The sequence below is a fragment of the Oryx dammah genome, unplaced genomic scaffold (assembly GCF_014754425.2).
Source record: "Oryx dammah isolate SB20612 unplaced genomic scaffold, SCBI_Odam_1.1 HiC_scaffold_18, whole genome shotgun sequence".
Taxonomy (NCBI): Eukaryota; Metazoa; Chordata; class Mammalia; order Artiodactyla; family Bovidae; genus Oryx; species Oryx dammah.
The window spans coordinates 31,006,679-31,025,352 of record NW_024070202.1 but is presented as its reverse complement, the minus strand read 5'-3'; the positions used below and the strand labels follow the sequence as shown (position 1 = coordinate 31,025,352).

The following is an 18,674-nucleotide window of genomic DNA, read 5'->3' as shown; positions in this document are numbered from 1 at the left end:
TTTTCCACTCCTGTGGCCACTGCTGAGCTTTCCAAATTTGCTGGCATATTGAATGCAGCACTTTAGAATTTGAAATAGCTCAGCTGGAATTCCATCATCTCCACTAGCTTTGTTCATAGCTATGCTTCCTAAGGCCCAGCTGACTTTGCATTCCAGGATGTCTGGCTCTAGGTGAGTGATCACACCATTGTGGTTTCCAGGTTATTATGATCTTGTTTTGTACAGTTCTTCTATGTGTTTTTGCCACCTCTTCTTAATACCTCCTAAAGCATCCTTAAATAAGTAAATGGATAAACAAACTAGGAACATCCAGACAATGAGTATTACTCAGTGATAAAAATAAATGAGCTATCAAGACATGAAAAGCCATGGAGGAACCTTAAATGCATATTTAAGCTAACGGAAAGAAGCCAGTCTGAAGAGGCTACATACTATATGATTCTAACTACAGGACACGCTGGAAAAGGCAACACTATAGAGACAGGAAAAGGATGAATGGTGGCCAGGGATTTTGGGGTAGGGAGGGCTGACTAGGTGAAGCACAGGGGAATTTTAGGATAGCGAACTACTCTGTGTGATACTTTAATAACAGATACCTGGAACTGTACATTTGCCAAAAGCCACAGGATATGTAACACAAAAAACGAACCCTGACATAAACTTTACAATTCACTTAATAATTTATAAATATTGGCTCATCAATTGTAATAGAGGCAGCACACTAATGCAAGGTCTTTGTAGATGAGTTACAGGGTGCGAGAGAATATACGGGAACTCTGTACTTTCAGCTCATTTTTTCATAAACCAAAAACTGCCTTAAAAATTCTACTAATTAAAATAAGCTTCCATGCTTCACCAAATGTACAGTAGAACCATACATCCTAATCTTTACCCCCAAAGCACTAAGAATCAAGATCAACCATGTATGAGTATTGACACTCTACCTGTAGTCTAGGATTGATGGTGAAACTGCCCACCATTGGATTCATGCAGGCAACATATTGACAGCTGTGGATTTCTTTAAGCATCACTTTCTGTCTGTCATACCTGCAAGATAGAAAACAGAACATTAAATCCCAAAGTTAAAAATAACAACAAATCCCACCAGTTCATAAAGGACTTCAGCATAAATTGTTTTCTTTGATCTTTATAATCACTCTGTGATGTTGAACTTGTTAGCCTATCTGAGAGATAAAAACTAAAGCTTGGAAAGCTGAAAACTACATGGCTCCTTTGATGCCAGAATCAACACGTGGAGCTAAATCAATAGGTATTATTGCTGCTTATTGATTCACGTGAGTCTGGTTAAAAATACTCATAGCGAGACCAGGGGCTCTCCCCTACTTAACATCAAGGACTGTCAACTGTGATGCCCAGACATTACCAGATGTTTACATCTTACAGAAAATGTCAAGCTTCTCCTAAGTAACTGAGTGTGAGTTAATATATTAAGGACCTTAAGCTTTAACTGGAGAGTTTACATTTCTGAGATACTTTTCAATCCAGTTCTTCCAATGATGCAAAGAAAATCTATTCCATTTAAGATCAGCAATGGGGGAAGCAAACTGAAACCCAAAAAAGTATCACAGAAGATGCTTCTCAGAAGAGGAAGAAACTGGGGTGATTCTATTTAAAAACTTTTATCCATAGTAATAATAATTAGATTTCAGGAGAAAATGAAACACAGAGAATCGCTTACCAGTGTCCATAATCAATATGCTGTCGAATCAGAGTGTGGGGCTGGACAGTGCCGTATGAGTCCACTGCAGGCATATTCATGTCATCAATAAAATAAACCAACTTTTTATTTCCTCCTGGACCATAGTTACGACCAGCTTTCTTCTCTAGAGGTTTCTCAAGAATTCCTGAAACCAATATATAATTCTGTCCACCAATCAAATAAAACAGAATGTAAACTTCTGTTTATATGTAAATATATTTATATATAAACTTCTGTTTATATGTAAATGTATTTATATGTAAATACAAAATAGAACATTAGTTCTTTTTTCTTATTTTTCCTCATCCTCTGCCTGTTTCATCCACTCTGCGGCTTCAGTATCACCTTTCTGCAGGTTAATCCCAGAAACATGTTTCTGTTCATCTCCTTCTATGTAATACTCTCCTGGAGCTCACCCTGACTCCTTTCCCAGAGTCTGCAGCTGCAGGATTGGGCACACTGGCCATCACATCCGAGACAACACCTTCACTGCTGACCTTCACACCTTCCCCCCTACACCTACCGTCATTCATGAACCACTGCCAGTCCACCCAGAACCCGTCAGTAAGTCCTTCTTTATCTTCCTCGTACTAGAGTCTAGGGACAGTCAAGAATTTCTCACATCTCTCTTCTTGGGCCATACGGTACAGAAGTATAAGAGGATACTATATGCAGGTATTATCCTGTGTATACATCAAGTTACATTTCTGCACTTGCCTATCTGACTTGGTGTTGGTATGTTTTTGAGAGGAAATCACAAATACAGAAAATCTTGACAGTATGGACCTGAGATGCAGTTTCTAGTCACTTGCCTACTCTCTGAATGAAGTATAAATAGCTTGAGGACAAGAACTCTGTCATTTTCATTTCTGTATGCCTCATAACACCTACAGCAAGTAACTTGTTAAATGAAAATAGGAATGAATGAAATAAAAACATATGTAACAAATTAACTAACAAACCCTTCTTCCAAGCAGCATATCTACATTTCCAAATGGTTGCTGAACGTCAGTTCCTATTAGCCACTGACAACTGTATGTTTGGCCAACATCAAATATGCCTGTTCCCAAAATCAATTTTACATACCTCTTCCCTACTCTCGACCCATCACTTCTTTTTAGCCTTCTGTGCTCCTACCAACAGGATTAACACTCCCAATCAACCAGATGCAAAGGCTGAATTTAATCTTTCCTTCCTGGTCCCTGATTTGTCTAAGCACAGCCTGTAAATGGCACCTCACGTCTCCTCCTTTTGTCTTTCCTTCTAAAGCTCTAGTCCGGGGTACCATTTCATTCAGCTAACACTCTGCTCAAGGAGACTGGTCTCTCCACCATTGACTTCTCCTCCTAAGGTAGAGCCTATTGTGGTGGTGGTTTCGTCACTAAGTCATGTCCAAATCTTTTGCAAACCCATGGACTGCAGGGTCAGATGTCTCTGTTCATGGAATTTTCCAGGCAAGAATATTGGAGTGGGTTGCCATTTCCTTCTCCAGAGGATCTTCCCGACCCAGGGATCAAACCTGGGTCTCCTGCATTGCAGGCAGATTGTTTACCACTGAGCCACCAGGAAAGCCCAAAGTAGAGCCTGCATCTTGTCAACCCCTTGCTCCCCATCAATGGTTCACCACTGCCTACTATATGAAATATGTTCTTTTCCACTTGCACATTAGCTACAATCTCAGTGACTAGCCATCCCTGGTTGCCTGGAATGATCCCAGTTATAGCACTAAAAGTCCCTTATCTCAGAAACCTTCCCAGTCTTCAGCAAACGAGACAATTGGGCATTCCACCTATAACTCCAGCCTGCCACTCCAGCCTTTGCCCTATCTTCTACCTGATCACTATGCTTTGATCAACTTAGAGATTCAATTAAATGAATGTGTCCCACAAATTTCTCTTTCATGTCTTTGCTTAAGCTGATTCTTCTAGCCTAAGTTCCCTTTTTGCCTATACACCATCCCATCTCAAAGGTCTGAAATCCTTTCTTTAGAGTACACTAGCTCTTTCTATTCCTCATGCTAATAGGCAATGTCTAAATCTATTCATGCTTGTAACCCTCCCAAGAATCAGCAAGCTGAACTTCCTTCAACTATTGAACTGCAGCCCTAATCTTCCATTTACAAGTGATAAAGTGATCCCTTCTTCTGTGTCCACAATGAAAAGCATGTATTATACACAGTGTCTGGGGATAAAGTAGATAAATGATACATATTCACTGAAGAAATGAATGAAAACCTTCCAGGTCAGTTTTTTTTAACTGTTCCACTCACAAAGATGAGGAAGACAAACTTGATTAAGAAAGAGATTACAGCACAATCATTCCTGGGTGAGTTAATGATTTAAATGATAAGAAAACAGGTTGTTAATCTCTACTGATAGGGCTAAGGAACCAGCAACAATGCACGCCACAAAGAAACCATGCTCAGGGCAGCAGGTTTCATAAAGCAGTGGACAACAGGAACTGCTGCCCTCAGAGGACACAACCCCACTGCTCTGCTGGACAGTGACAGACACTGCTCTCAGCTTTTTATACTAGTTCTTCTCTACTTCTCACGTCTACTCTGTTTGCCCTTCCAAACTCAAAACGCCCCAAATCTATGTGGTTCTTTTGATTACACTGATGCATGTATTCAACAGCTAAAAATTATTCTTACAGTTCTAAGATTTAACTAACAACTGGGGGCCTGTCATTTCATCAAGACAGTCTGAATGAATTCCCCACTAAATCAACCCCGTGCTTGCAGAGGTAACCAGTACCTTCCTCCTTGAGCATATTCTTTTGTTGCTAGGGCTCCATGAAATTGATTAAAGCTAACCAAACGGTTTAGAGGCAAAGCAATGGAACTGCTGATGTAAATTCTTTCTGTTCAACAGAGTAATAACCCAAGTAAAGCCAGGAGGGATATAAAAAGCCAAAATAACAATATTTTAACAAAGCATATTTAGCCAGAATGGTGAAAAATAAAAATTCATTCTAAGCAAAATGTCTAAGAAAAAGGAATCATCTCTTTGGGCTGCATGTCCTGGCTCTGATAGTATCTGACCTTGTTTCGGGAGTATTAAAGAAGGAACACTTACGCTGCAGTGCTGCTGACGTTGTGTAGTAGTTGAAAGGCACACGGGATACTACATAAGCCTCAGACAGACCTGCCAGCATGTCACCTACAAAGACTGTTTTTCCTACTCCAGCGTTTCCTACCAGCATCAACGGCTGTCCTTTCTCAAGCAGCAACTCCACAAAATATCGAAGACGAGTTGTCTCTGATGTGTGAACCAGAGCTCTCTGGTGGGGAGAAACAGACCAAATTTTGTACCTACACCAACATATAGTCATTTCAGAACCGAGACCAAATGCATTCCTAGTTCTAGTTGACAGCCAGTAGGAGAGATACCACTTAATGTTTCCTTTTGAATGGTCAATTCAGACACCATAGCTTGAGAAAAGAAATTGGGTAGTGTTGTCAAAATGCCATAGCAGAAGGAATTGATTTATTTTTTCCAATTAAGAGCTAGCACCCAAGGCTTCCTACCATGGAAATTCCTATACTCTGCCTAACCTTGGGTTAGGTATAAAGGAATACAGTGAATGCTTAAGAAACTGCCCACCAATCTTTAGGACATGATGAAACGTGTGAAAGGCCAAGATATGTATAAACAAAAATTGGTAGCAATTTCTTCACCCAGTAAGATTAATGATTGATGTGCAAAATGATTAGGCACAATTCACTCTAAAGGAGTTCAGCGCAAGGAGAGACCAGCTTGGAAGAAACAAACATTACACGAAATATTCACAAGTCCAAAGCACGGGTGATACTTACTGTACACTGTTCTGTTAAAAATTTTTATAGCAATCCTTCTGTTGTGAAAATTAGTTATTTATTTATATACTAGATTGTTTTATGAAAAACTTGCGGTGGCTTACAGAAATACAATAAAAAGAATACAAATAAATAAACAGCTGATTGAGGGAATAGAAACGAATACACTGTGTAAGCTCAAGGAAAGGGGAAGCAGATGTAGACACACTGGAAAGAGAAGCCTGCACGGGGACTAAGGAGAGTGGAAAAGGTCTTACACTGGGGAGGGGGCAAATTAAAAAGGGGATTAAAAAAAAACTATTTGCAGGATTTATACAGCTCGTAAGAAAAACACGCAAACTCTGTAACGGATGAAGTTCTTCCCTGCATGGTTCACATACACTGACCACAGATCAGCATTTTATAGACCATTCAAGACCAAATTCGTGACAATGAGCATTCATTCTAGAACTTCACTGAATTCAGTGCCCCTCCCAGGACCTGTCGAAAGACACAGACTCTTTTGTGCTACACTGAACAGTCCCAGATGACTTTAAAATCACCACTGAATTCTGTAACATGTTTTTTTCCTTTCTTGTTGCTAGATGTCGCATTTGCTATTTAATTGGCTATTAATATTGGCTCTTTTCTCCACACATTAATATCGATAATTAATACCTACTGAGAGCTGAGTATGTGAGAGGTACTCTGTTGAGCCGTTTACACGTGTTATATATCATATGATACTCATAACAAATCTAGGAAGAGAGTTTTGTTATCATTTGCATTTCAGAGATAATGGAGCTAAAGCTTAGAGAATATTAACAAATTGGCCAGAGGCATACGTGGCGGTACTTGGATTTAAACCCACATCTGTCTAGAGCCTGAGTCCTGTCTTACCTACTGCACAGAATGCTCCTCAGAGCATGGGTCATACACACATTAGCTGATGTCTAAGTACTCAATTTCTCCATATATAAAAAGGCTAGTAACGGTCCTTTCTAAAAGAGAATTAAAAGACTGTCAGAAGGATTAAATTAATCTATGGAAATAAAGCATTTAGAAAAAGGCCTGACATATTATAACGTCATGTTAGTATTTGCTATTATTATTGACTCAACATGGTTTTCCTCGAACACTTTAAGAAGCTTTTAATCAAAACCACATTTGGTGTAACTGTGTATAAAGTTAAGACTAGGAGGTCCTGACAGGTTCTCCGTTGAATAAAATACATCCCTGATAAGATGCATCAACCTTGTGATATCACTTTTTGTGTGTTTCTTTTGGTTAACTACAAGTCCTCAGCTCTCAGCTAGCTATATAATATCGTTAGGTGGCTGAGGTCTAGACAGGCTCAGCTAAAACAGAGATGTTAAAATCTATAAAGCGGATGGAGCAGACTTTCATAATTAAGGTAACCTCATCACCTGGCCTGAGACTAGGGTAGGGGAAGCACATGGCCCCTGGAGAAATGGATGCAGAAGGCAGTCTGCTCTGGGGCTTCTGGAAAGTTTCTACCCAATTAGTAAAAAGTACAGAAGCCTTCTTTCTCCATGTCTTGCTTCCTTCTAACTCCTGGGACCTCTAGAGTTATCTTGGATTGAGGAGATACCAGTCTTTAAACAAGGCCAGTCCTAAGGCAGGAAGATCCGAATCCTTAGTGTTATCACCAAGTCACAGAACTCATCAGTTTCAGGGCCTTCCTACCTCTGAGTTTCTTGTTTGCAAAATGATGAGTTTCCTCATGGTTATAGATAGGATGAATTGTGTCCTCCCAAAATTCAACTATTGAAGCTCTAACCCCAGTATCTCAGAAATGTGACTGTATTTGGAGATAATGTCTTTAAAGAGATGATTAAGTGAGGCCTACCTAATCCAATCCGGCTGGTGTTCTTGTCCGAGGAGGAAACTTGAACACACTTCAGGATGGTGTCCAGGGAAAGTGTGTACACACAGAAAGGATCATAGGGGGCACAGCAAGAGGAGACCATCTACAAGCCAAGGACAGAGGCTGCAGGGGAAACCAAATCTTAGCCTGAGAAAAATGAATTTCTGACGTTTAAGCCACTAATTCTATGGCAGTTTGTTAGGGTGTCTTAAGCATGCTGATACAGAGTGGGCTCCAAATTCAAAGTGACTGGTAGAGAGGAAAATGTGAATACACAGAATACACACGGGAAAGTGCTATCACGTGAAGAGCTGACTAAGGCCGCCTCAAAGCAAGGACACCAAGACTGCAGGTGAACCTCCAGAATCTAGGAGAGATCCCTCAGAAGGAACCAACCCTGTCAACACCTCTATTTTCAGCTTCTAGCCTCCAAAACTGTTGTTGAAGCCACATCTGTGGTACTTTGTTACCTCAGTTCCAGGAAATTCATACATTGAATTTTCTTTTATTTCACAGTAACTGCCTCCTAATTAGTGTGGCAATCACTTATATGCATTTTATAGGGCACAACTTGAAATAATAAGTTCCAAAGCCAATCAATATGAGGTGATTTTGAGAAAGAAATATAATGAAAAGCAAAACAGATTGAAGAATTAGAAAATGGTTAAAAGATAACTTGATATATAAAAATGTAGGAAAATTTATAAAAAGAAACAGTTAAGAAAACAATAAAGATTCATTTAGATTTGTGAGTTGCCCTGTGAAATTGGAATACACATCTTTGAATATGAAGATGAAACATTCATTTTATGGCTTCAGGGGTAGAGGAAAGAAGTTCTATGTGAAAAGTACTGCTTAAGAAATGTAAAGTAAGGTCAGAAGTAAGACTCACTGAACCTCACTGAACTAATAAAAACATGCCTTCAATTTTTATAAAATCACACAATTTCTAGGAAAATCTAAAGAAAGCTGTTACCACAGAATTAAGTTGAAATGAAAAAAAGAAATTGTAGAAATATAACCATCTTCCTAGTCGTTCCTATAACAGATTCTTCTTTCCAAGGAAATATGTTATATGCTGACCATACCAACAGGAAATCATCCATCAGGCAGGAAAAGTAAGATGGCATAAAAACAAATGAGGCTCAAGCCAGCATCATGCGGTTGAAGATCACTGTGTTGCCCACACCTACCTGCAAAGGTATTTCTGGATCCATAGTAAATTGGGGGATTTTATCAGCCCAAGGCAAAAATTTCTTACTTTTGTGGTCCAGATAATAATCAAAAATTGTTCCCTGGGATGGAAACTTCACTGCTTTCATCTCTTTATGCCACCACTGACTGAATTCAGCTTGACAACCAGAAAGCTACGGAGAACAAGAGAAATTCTTATTGCAGACTTACAGGTAATTGTGAACACATACAAAGCCACTGCAAGTGCAGCTGATCACACAGTGTTTTCAGCAAATAGTTCACAATTACAAACAGGACTGAATAACCGACAAAAGAAAAACAATTAGAAGGACGTTATAATGAGTGACCATACCACTGAGGCCAAAAGCTGTAACTGCCATACGTGCATCAGGTACAAATTTTTGGCAGTAATTGTTAACTTAAAAAAGCAAGGTAAGTTTAGGTGAACCTTAGATGACTCTGAGGTTATTCAGTTTAATAACAAGCTATCACACCAGTCACCCTGCTATAAGACAGTGGTTAGCAAACACTAGTGTTTATTTCTACCAACGTCTCCCTCAGTTGATAGTAAAATGGGGAAAATAGGAACAAATGAATACTTCAAAAAATTAGTAACAGTATTGACTTAAGACACTCACTGTTCTTTAGCTGAGCTTATAGCCTTCATAGAACTTCTGGTGTTAAAAATATCCTTTCCTTTATAAAGCTGTGGTGATAATAAATGGTAATTTAAAAATAAATGCCCTTATTTAGAAAAACAAACAGTTGGTAACCCTATTTCATTCCTTCAAATCATTAATGAAATTTTGTTGGTCTTTGAAATTTGAAATCTGCGAAGCTCTGCCATGAGGGAAGGGGAAAGAACGGACTTGGTTTTCAACTCAGTAGTTGAGCTGAAACTCCACAGATTCCTGTCCTGTAAGAGAATCTTCCAGAAAAGATAACGGAGTAGGAAACAGGTTCTCCTTGCTAGAAGGCGCTTGTTTCTATGATGGCAGGTAGAAGCCCTTTGCTGCTAGATTAGCAGTTAGAAAATGGAGATGGGGAAATTCCAACTGTGTACTAGCAACTAACAGCTCCTCCGGTACCTACGGGATGACCAGACAAAGCTTCAGAGCTCTCCAAAACATTCACCAACCTTACATGTATCTAAAACTTCAACTCCCATTTTGCTCCAAGGAAATTTTTCAAGTTACTTTTACTTTGGTGTCCTTAAGTCCATGGACTACAGCCCACTTTTTGTGTCAGGCTGATCAGACACATGAGTAGAGATGGATAGGATGGCTGGAGGGTAGGAGGGTGCAGTTAGGGCTGAGAGATGTGGTCAGCCTTAGCAGGGAGAGCTGATCCCACCAACCTTCCCAACAAGCAGAGCTCATATTCCTACAGCCCACTACTCACATATTTAGATCCATTTCAGTTATCGTCAGATTGGCGTCATAGGATTTTTTCTTTTTAATCATCCTACAGAAGTTGGTCAGAAACCAAGTTCATTGAAAAAAAAAATTCCTTATCTGGTACCATTCTTTGTAGGCAGGATGCACATGAGATTTCTACTTTACAATAAAATTGGCTTCACCTAACCACGATGTCAGCAGAGTCATTTTGATGACAAGTCTTGGATCATTCACTCACTCACTAAAATGCATTTGTTCCCGTAGTGGGGAAGAAAACAAACAGGGTTTCTGCCCTCACAGAGCTTATGGGGGAAATGAAGGGGAAGTATGGTGGAAGCAGAGGTGAAGTCTATGAACACAGAAATAAATAAATAGGTATCTTGAAAGCCAACTTTGCTGGAAGTGAGAGTAATGAGGGCATCTATTTTAACTGGATGTACAGTGAATCATCTCTGGGAACAGGCACCAATTAAGGAGCAGAACATTCCAGGAAGAAGTCAACAAGTGCAAAGATCTTATCATAGCAAAGAACCTGCATTCCAGAAACTGGCCAGTGCAGCTGGAGGGGAGGGAGCGGCTGAGGAAAAAGTAGGGAGAGATAGTCTGGGCCAAAGCCAAAGGCCTTGTAAATGAGATTTAAAAATTTTATCTTAAAAGCAATAGGAATCCATTAAAGTGTTGTAAATTCTGGAGTGTATCATATAATCCAATTTATATTAAAGAAACCACTCTGGCTGCTGAGGCATAATGGATGATGGGGCAAGTACAGAAGCAGAAAGACCAGTGAGGAGATTACTTCAGAAGTCAAGTGGGGAATGACAGCAGCTGTTTATAGGAGGCTCCGGGAGGGATGACAGGGACCAATTTTGGAAGGTGTTTGCAACAGCCGGGGTTAAGAACACAGGTCTGAGTCAGTCCGCTGCAGTCTGAACTTGCCTCAGACATTAGCCACGTGTCTCCAAGGAGGCTAACTTATCTAAGTTTCAGTTCCTTTTCTGTAGAAGAAGAAGAATAGCTATAACTATATAGACAGGATATATTTTTTTTAAGATTCAATAAGCTAGCCTATTAGAAACCCTAGACTCTTTCTTTCCCTGACATATATTCATAGAAGGCACCCAACTCTGATGACTAAATGACTATTCCTAAGACTATTTCTTGGATCTGCTTCATTCATGTTTTCAGCTTCGTAATCTCTCTTTTGAATGCTGTGTAGTTAAAGCAGTTTTGAAAATTTAAAGATGATGATGTCAAATACTAATTGGGGAGAGTGTCTGAGACAGGAAGGGGACCATGTGATGCTCAGCTCCTGGTTTGACTAGCTGGCTCGGAAGGCTGCCAAGTCTGGAAATTGCAAAGATGAAAAGAGGGTCAAGTTGGGAGGAAGGTGAGCCATCATGATGAGGAGCAGAAAAATCTCAGTTGTCAACATCCTTCTCATGCAATTTTACTTGGTTGTACAGCTCTGGAAAAGGAAACACTCTGTGGAGAACGTTGGAAAAAAGACAAAAGTCATGAGGTTTGGGGGTAGACAGGAATACTCTGCATGTGGCCTCCATGGAGAGGAATCCATATGTGTAAATTTGCCTTTGAGATAAACCATATGAAGCCACATAACACTCTTAACTCTGGCAAGAGAGGCTACTATTCTTTAGAAAAGGCACTTGGAGATTACTGAAGAAATGTGGGCTCTGAGAAGGGTCAAAATGAGACTTAGGAGGCCAAGTGAATGCCACATTCATTTATGGATATAAAGTACAGTAACTTAGTGACAAGTAGCAGAACTGGCCCACAGGTCATCGCAACCATGGATATCAGAACCTACTGTGACTAAACCAACAAATTTGGGTTACTCTTGGCTGTAATACCTTCTGTTTTTAATTCCCAAACATGGTCCACTGGAGAAGGGAATGGCAAACCACTTCAGCATTCTTACCTTGAGAGCCCCATGAACAACAAGAAAAGGCAAAAAGATAGGACACTGAAAGATGAATTCCCCAGGCTGGTAGGTGTCCAACATGCTACTGGAAAAGAGTGGAGAAATAGTTCCAGAAGAAATAAAGAGGCAGGAGCAAAAGTGAAACAATGCCCAGTTGTAGATGTGACTGGAGTTGAAAGTAAAATATTGTAAAGAACAATATTGCATAGGAACCTAGAATGTGAGGTCCATGAATCAAGGTAAATTGGAAGTAGCCAAACAGGAGATGGCAAGAGTGAACACTGACATTTTAGGAATTAGTGAAATAAAATGGACAGGAATGGGTGAATTTAATTCAGATGACCATTATATCTACTACTGTGGACAAGAATCCCTTAGAAGAAATGGAGTAGCCCTCATAGTCAACAAAACAGTCTGAAATGTGATCTCAAAAATGACAGAATAATCTTGGTTTGTTTCCAAGGCAAACCATTCAACATCACATAATACAAGTGTATGTCCCAACCAGTAATGCTGAAGAAGATGAAGTTGAATGGTTCTCTGAAGATCTACAAGACCGTCTAGAACTAATTGTAAAAAAAAAAAAAAAAAAAAAAACATGTCCTTTTCATCATAGGGGGCTGGAATGAAAAAGTAGGAAGTCAAGAGATATTTGGAGTAACAGGCAAGTTTAGCCTTGGAGTACAAAATGAAGCAGGGCAAACGCTAACAGAGTTTTGCCAAGAGAACGCAGTGGTCATAGCAAACGCTCCCTTCCAACAAAACAAGGGCCACCTCTACACATGGACATCACCAGATGGTCAATGCTGAAATCAGATTGATTATATTCTTTGCAGCCAAAGATGGTTAGAAGCTCTACACAGTATGCAAAAACAAGACCAGGAGCTGACTGTGGCTCAGATCATGAACTCCTTATAGCAAAATTCAGACCACTAGGCCATTTAGGTATGTCCTAAATCAAATCCCTTATGATTATACAGTGGAAGTGACAAATATTTTCAAGGGATTAGATCTAACAAAGAGTGCCTGAAGAACTATGCATGGAGGTTCATAACACTGAACAGGAGGCGATGATCAAAACCATCCCCAAGAAAAAGAAATGCAAAAAGGCAAAATGGTTGTCTGAGGAGACCTTACAAATAGCTGGGAAAAGAAGAGACGCAAAAGGCAATGGAAAAAAGGAAAGATATACCCATATGAATGCAGAGTTCCAAAGAATAGCAAGGAGAGATAAGAAAGCCTTCCTCAGTGATCAGTGCAAAGAAATAGAGGAAAACAACAGAATGGAAAAGACCAGAGATATCTTTAAGAAAATTAGAGATACCAAGGCAAAATTTCATGTTAAGATGGGCACAATAAAGGACAGAAACAGTATGGACTTAACAGAAGCAGAAGACATTAAGAAGAGGTGGCAAGAATACACAGAAGAACTATACAAAAAGGTCTTAAAGACCTGGATAACCACAATGGTGTGGTTACTCACCTAGAGCCAGATATCCTGGAGCATGAAGTCAAGTAGGCCTTAGGAAGTTTCACCATGAACAAAGTTAGTGGAGGTGACAGAATTCCAGCTGAGCTATTTTAAATTCTAAAAGATGATGCTGTTACAGTGCTGCCCTCAATATATCAGCACATTTGGAAAAGCCAGCAGTGGCCACAGATTGGAAAAGGTCAGTTTGCATTCCAATCACAAAGAAGGACAATGACAAAGAATCATCAAACTATCATACAATTGCACTCATTTCACATACTAGCAAAGTAATGCTCAAAACCCTACAACAGCTAGGCTTCAACAGTGTGTGAACTGAGAACTTCCAGATGTACAAGCTGGATTTAAAAAAGGCAGAGGAACCAGAAATTAAATTGCCAACATCTGTTGGATCATTAGAAAAAGCAAGGGAATTTCAGCAAAACATCTACTTCTGCTTCACTGACTATGCTAAAGCCTTTGACTGTGTGGATCACAACTGTGGGAAACTCTTATGGGAATACCAGACCACCATACCTACCTCCTTAGAAACCTGTACGCAGCTCAAGAAGCAACAGTTAAAACTGGTCATGGAACAATAGACTGGTTCAAAATTGGGAAAAGAGTGCATCAAGGCTGTATATAATCACCCTGATTATTTAACTTATATGCAGAGGACATCATGCAAAATGCTGGGCTGGATGAAGCACAAGCTGGAATCAAGATTTCTGGGAGAAATATCAATAATCTCAGATATGCAGATGACATCATCCTTATGATGTCTGCTTATGACATCCTTATGATGTCTGCTTATGACATCCTTATGATGTCATCCATCTGTTTCTTTGCAAAAAGCAAAGAAGAACCAAAGAGTCTATTGATGAGGTGAAAGAGGAGAGTGAAAAACCTGGCTAAAACTCAACATTCAAAAAGCTAAGATCATGGCATCTGGTCCCATCACTTCATGGCAAACAGATGGGGGAAAAAATGGAAACAGTGACAAACTTTATTTTCTTGTCCTCCACAATCACTGTGAATGGTGACTGCAGCCATAAAGTTAAAAGACGTCTGCTCCTTGCAATAAAAGCTATGAATAACCTAGACAGCATATTAAAAAGCAGAGACATTACTTTGCCTACAAAGGTCCATCTAGTCGAAGCTATAGTTTTTCCAGTAGTCATGTATGGATGTGACAGTTGGACCATAAAGAAGACCAAGAGCCAAAGAATGGATTCCTTTGAACTCTGGTGCTAGAGAAGACTCTTGAGAGTTCCTTGGACTACAAGGAGATCCAATCAGTCAATCCCAAAGGAAATCAACTCTGAATATTCATTGGAGGGACTGATGCTGAAGCTGAAACTCCAATACTTTGGCCACCTGATGGGATGTGCTAACTCATTGGAAAAGCCCCTGATGCTGGGAAAGATTGAAGGCAGGAGAAGCAGGCGGTAACAGATGATGAGATGGTTGGATGGTATCACTGACTCAATGGACATGAGTTTAAGCAGACTCTGGGAGGTGGTAAAAGAGAGGGAGGCCTAGCATGCTGCAGTCCATGGGGTAGCAAAGAGTCAAATGACTGAGTGACTGAACAATACTTATATCTGGAAATATTTTAGGGAAGCCTGGAAGACTTATGCCATCTATTTTTAATTCAAAGATTCAGGGGTGCCCATGGAAGCACTTATGGCCCTGAGACATCCTGAGGCACCGAGGATGGCCCTTGGAGACAGACATACATGAGTGGGAATCCAGATATTGTCATTGACTGTCAGTCAAGTTACTTTGTCTGAGTTTTACTTTACCTGCATAGTGATGATACCTTGAATTACTGTAAAGATGACATGAGAAAATCTATACACAGATGTCCCAAGAAGGGATTACATGTGTAAATTTCTAAAGGTGAAAAACTCCTACTTTGTACTTTGACAAGTCTAAGCAATTGTGTGTGTGTGCACGCGCCTGCATGTGTCTATGCAAGTTCTTAAGAGTTTACCGAAAAGAAATCAGAAGTCACAGACCATGCTAGGAATGTTGTATAGGCGTAAAAGCCTTGCTTTAGGCCAAAGGAAAGGACAGTGGCAAGGAAGCAGCCTGGGGTTGATTATAGCTCATGAGGACTACCCTAGGGAATGTGTAAGACTAGGCAGAAGAAAGAGGAGTAGAGATCTGGAAACCAATGAGCAGGCTATTATGTGCTATGGATTGAACTGTCTCCTCACCAAAATCACATGCTGCAGCCTTAATCTCCAGTGTGGTAGTATCTGGAGATGGGCCCTTTGGGAGGTATTTATATTGAGATGAGGGCCTGAGGGTGGGTCCCTCATGTTGGGATTAGTACCTTTACACAAAGAGACTCAAGAAAACATTTTATCTTTCCTTCTGCCATGTGAAGACACAGAAAAAGGCACCTGTCTGCAAGGCATGAAGAAGGTCCTCACCAGAACTTGACCATGCTGGCACCTTGACCCTGGACCTGTAGCCTCCGGAACCGAGAGAAAGTAAATTTCTGCTGTTTAAGACACCCAGAGCATGATATTTTGTTACAGCAGCCTGAGCCAAAACAATGTGATAGCTCACAGCAAGCTAAAGCTGATACACTCCTAAATTAAGGCTGTAGGGATAGAGACAAGGGGACAGGCGTGCCAGCTACTTTCTATCTGAAAGGAGCTGATGCCCACAGGATGTAGATGTAAGAATGATGTCTCCCAGGCTCTTAACCAGAGCAACTGGGAGAAATGTATCACTGAGGAAAAGGTGGAAGAGGAAGAGCACAGACAGGTGAGGGGCAGATGAAGCACCCTGTTTCGGGCACACTGAGACACTGCTGGTGTTGACATGGAACCTTGAGCTCAGAAGAGAGATCTGGTCGAAGACTATGGACCTGGCCTTGTCAGCCAAGGAAAGCACCGCCAGCCTGAATGAGCTTGCCTGACAATGTACAAGCTTAGAAGTGAATAGGGCTAGTAGGGTAGCTTTATGATAATTACATACCCCAAACCCCCAAACTCACAGGGATCAAGATATAATAATATATTTCTCCAAATAAAACTGGTTCTGTAAACTATTTCTACACATACCTGATCTTGTAGCAGAGTGCCTCCGAACGCCCAGATACAAGCAAAGACAAAATAGACTTCATAAACTTCCTTTGGGCTGTCAGAAGGTACATTTTCAGGAGTCAATAAACATTCCAGAAGAGTACAAATAGTCTAAAGAAAAGAAAAAGCCATTCTTTCAGGGCAACATTTTTTCTTTTTAATAACAGTGACAGGACTTAGGAATAAATCCTATGTACCCTTAAGAGATTTTATGATTTTTCCCAGCTCTGTAATGTGCTATCCTGGGAGACACATAAATGACTGCCTTGGGTTCCTGAGTTGGCAGTGGAACCCCTTGGCCACTTTCAACCAAACTTATCTTCTACGTAACAACAAACTATCAAAAAAATCCTATTATCATAAATTCTTCAATTAATAATCACTATAACAAAGAGAGATACACATTAAAAAAAAAAAAACAAGGGGGATACAACTGTGCTGTCTTTTTTTTTTTTTAATAAGTAGTGAGTCATTCTATACACAGGACTCTATAACCCACATTCTCACTCAAAAACAAACTAAAGGCATTTTTCTCTCCAGCATGTGTTGCCCTACAACATCACTGGGAACGAAGGCACGAGGTGGAAGGGATGTGTAACTTCTGCCCTCGAGTAGACATTTAGATAACACACTTTCCCTTCATTCTCTGGCAGCTGTTTCCCCCACCTGTTGTCATAAATTTAGAAAGTCAGACTGGCTGCCCTTAGCTTGTGGCATTTTTTGGACGTGAGACTAAATCTAACTCTGGAAGAAATACTATTCAGGAACTTGCTCTTCAGATCCTCCGTGTGAAAGGGCTCCATTGGTCTGATCGCTCCATGTCCAGGGCAACGAGGTCAGTAACAAAGGGAACGTGGCTGCTGCTAAGGCCTTTCTCACGTGAAAATAATAACCATAATGAACATGTTTTTTAGCTAGCACAAAAATGGTTGTCATGAACTAACACTGTCACAGACCCTCAAAACTCATGAGACCCTTCCCCCCGTTTTCGGAGGCAGTGGTAGACGTTTCTCAATATCACGCACACAGCAGGGAAAGCTGCAACAAAGCAAGTCATGTGTGTGCCTCTCCCTCCCAGTCCTGAGAGGCAGGGAAAATGGTAATATGGGAAATTGGTCCTGGCGTAATTTGGAAGTGTTTCTGAAAATTTAATTAGTTAAGCACCTGTCACATTTTCGTTAGGAGAAAAAAAAACCTTTATTGGAGGCTAGTTGCTTTACAACCTGTCATTTTCTCAAGCTCTCTCTTGATTTCCATTATTTTATATTGTGCCATGTTTGCTACTTTAAAATAATCTTCTAATCAAATAAAATTCACCAATTTGTTGTCAAGAAAAATCATGTAAAACCCTGAGACTTTGCTATTCCTGAGTAGAAGGCATGTTGGTCTAAGCAACTGTTAAGATCAAAATGAAAAAGACTGAAAGGTGTCAAAATGATACCATCCACTGATCTGAACACGCTAATAACTCATTCGATTTTTCTATTTTCTCCCAAACACAGTACTTGGAAAACATTTTAAGCTCTGCACCAGCAAATAATATAATCACACCTTGGTGTATATTCTGAAACAGTTAAAACACCTCAACAAATGCAAAGCAAGAAAGTTTCATATACTGGAAAACATAGTACGTTAATTTCTTAAAGTGGCCTTTTAAAAGAATGAAATAATACCATTTACAACTACATGGATGGACCTAGAGATTATTGTACTAAGTGAAGTTAGACAAAGAAAGGCAAATATATGGTATCACTTACAGGTGGAATCTAAAATACTACACACATGAACTTATCTATGAAGTGGAGACAGATTCGTGGGCATAGGGGACAGACTTGTTGCCAAGGCGGGGGTGCAGTAGGAGGGATAGATTGGAGTTTAGGGTTAGCTGATGCAAGCTAGTATATGTAGAATGGATAAACAACAAGGTCCTGATGTATAGCACAGGGTGTGTGTATGTGTTAATTGCTCAGTCATGTCCAACTGTTTGTGACCCCATGGACTGTAGCCTGCCAGACTCCTCCGTCCATGGAATTCTCCAGGCAAGAATACTGGAGTGGGTTGCCATTTCCTTCTCCAGGGGATCTTCCTGACCTAGGGATCGAACCTGGGTCTCCTGCAGTGCACAGATTCTTTACCACCTGAGCCACCAGGGAAACTCTGCCAGGCTCCTC

General features: G+C 40.3%; 1 protein-coding gene across 1 annotated transcript in view; it reads right to left on the bottom strand.

Moving 5' to 3' along the window:
- Positions 1-18,674, bottom strand: part of DNAH11 (dynein axonemal heavy chain 11) — a 360,125-nt gene that overhangs the window by 177,525 nt on the left and 163,926 nt on the right. The window contains exons 44-48 of the mRNA XM_040260639.1: positions 16,483-16,614; positions 8,598-8,771; positions 4,798-5,002; positions 1,700-1,865; positions 945-1,047 (exon numbers count right to left, since the gene is read on the bottom strand). Of these exons, the coding sequence (XP_040116573.1) occupies positions 945-1,047; positions 1,700-1,865; positions 4,798-5,002; positions 8,598-8,771; positions 16,483-16,614 (780 nt within the window). The remainder of the gene's footprint in view (positions 1-944; positions 1,048-1,699; positions 1,866-4,797; positions 5,003-8,597; positions 8,772-16,482; positions 16,615-18,674) is intronic.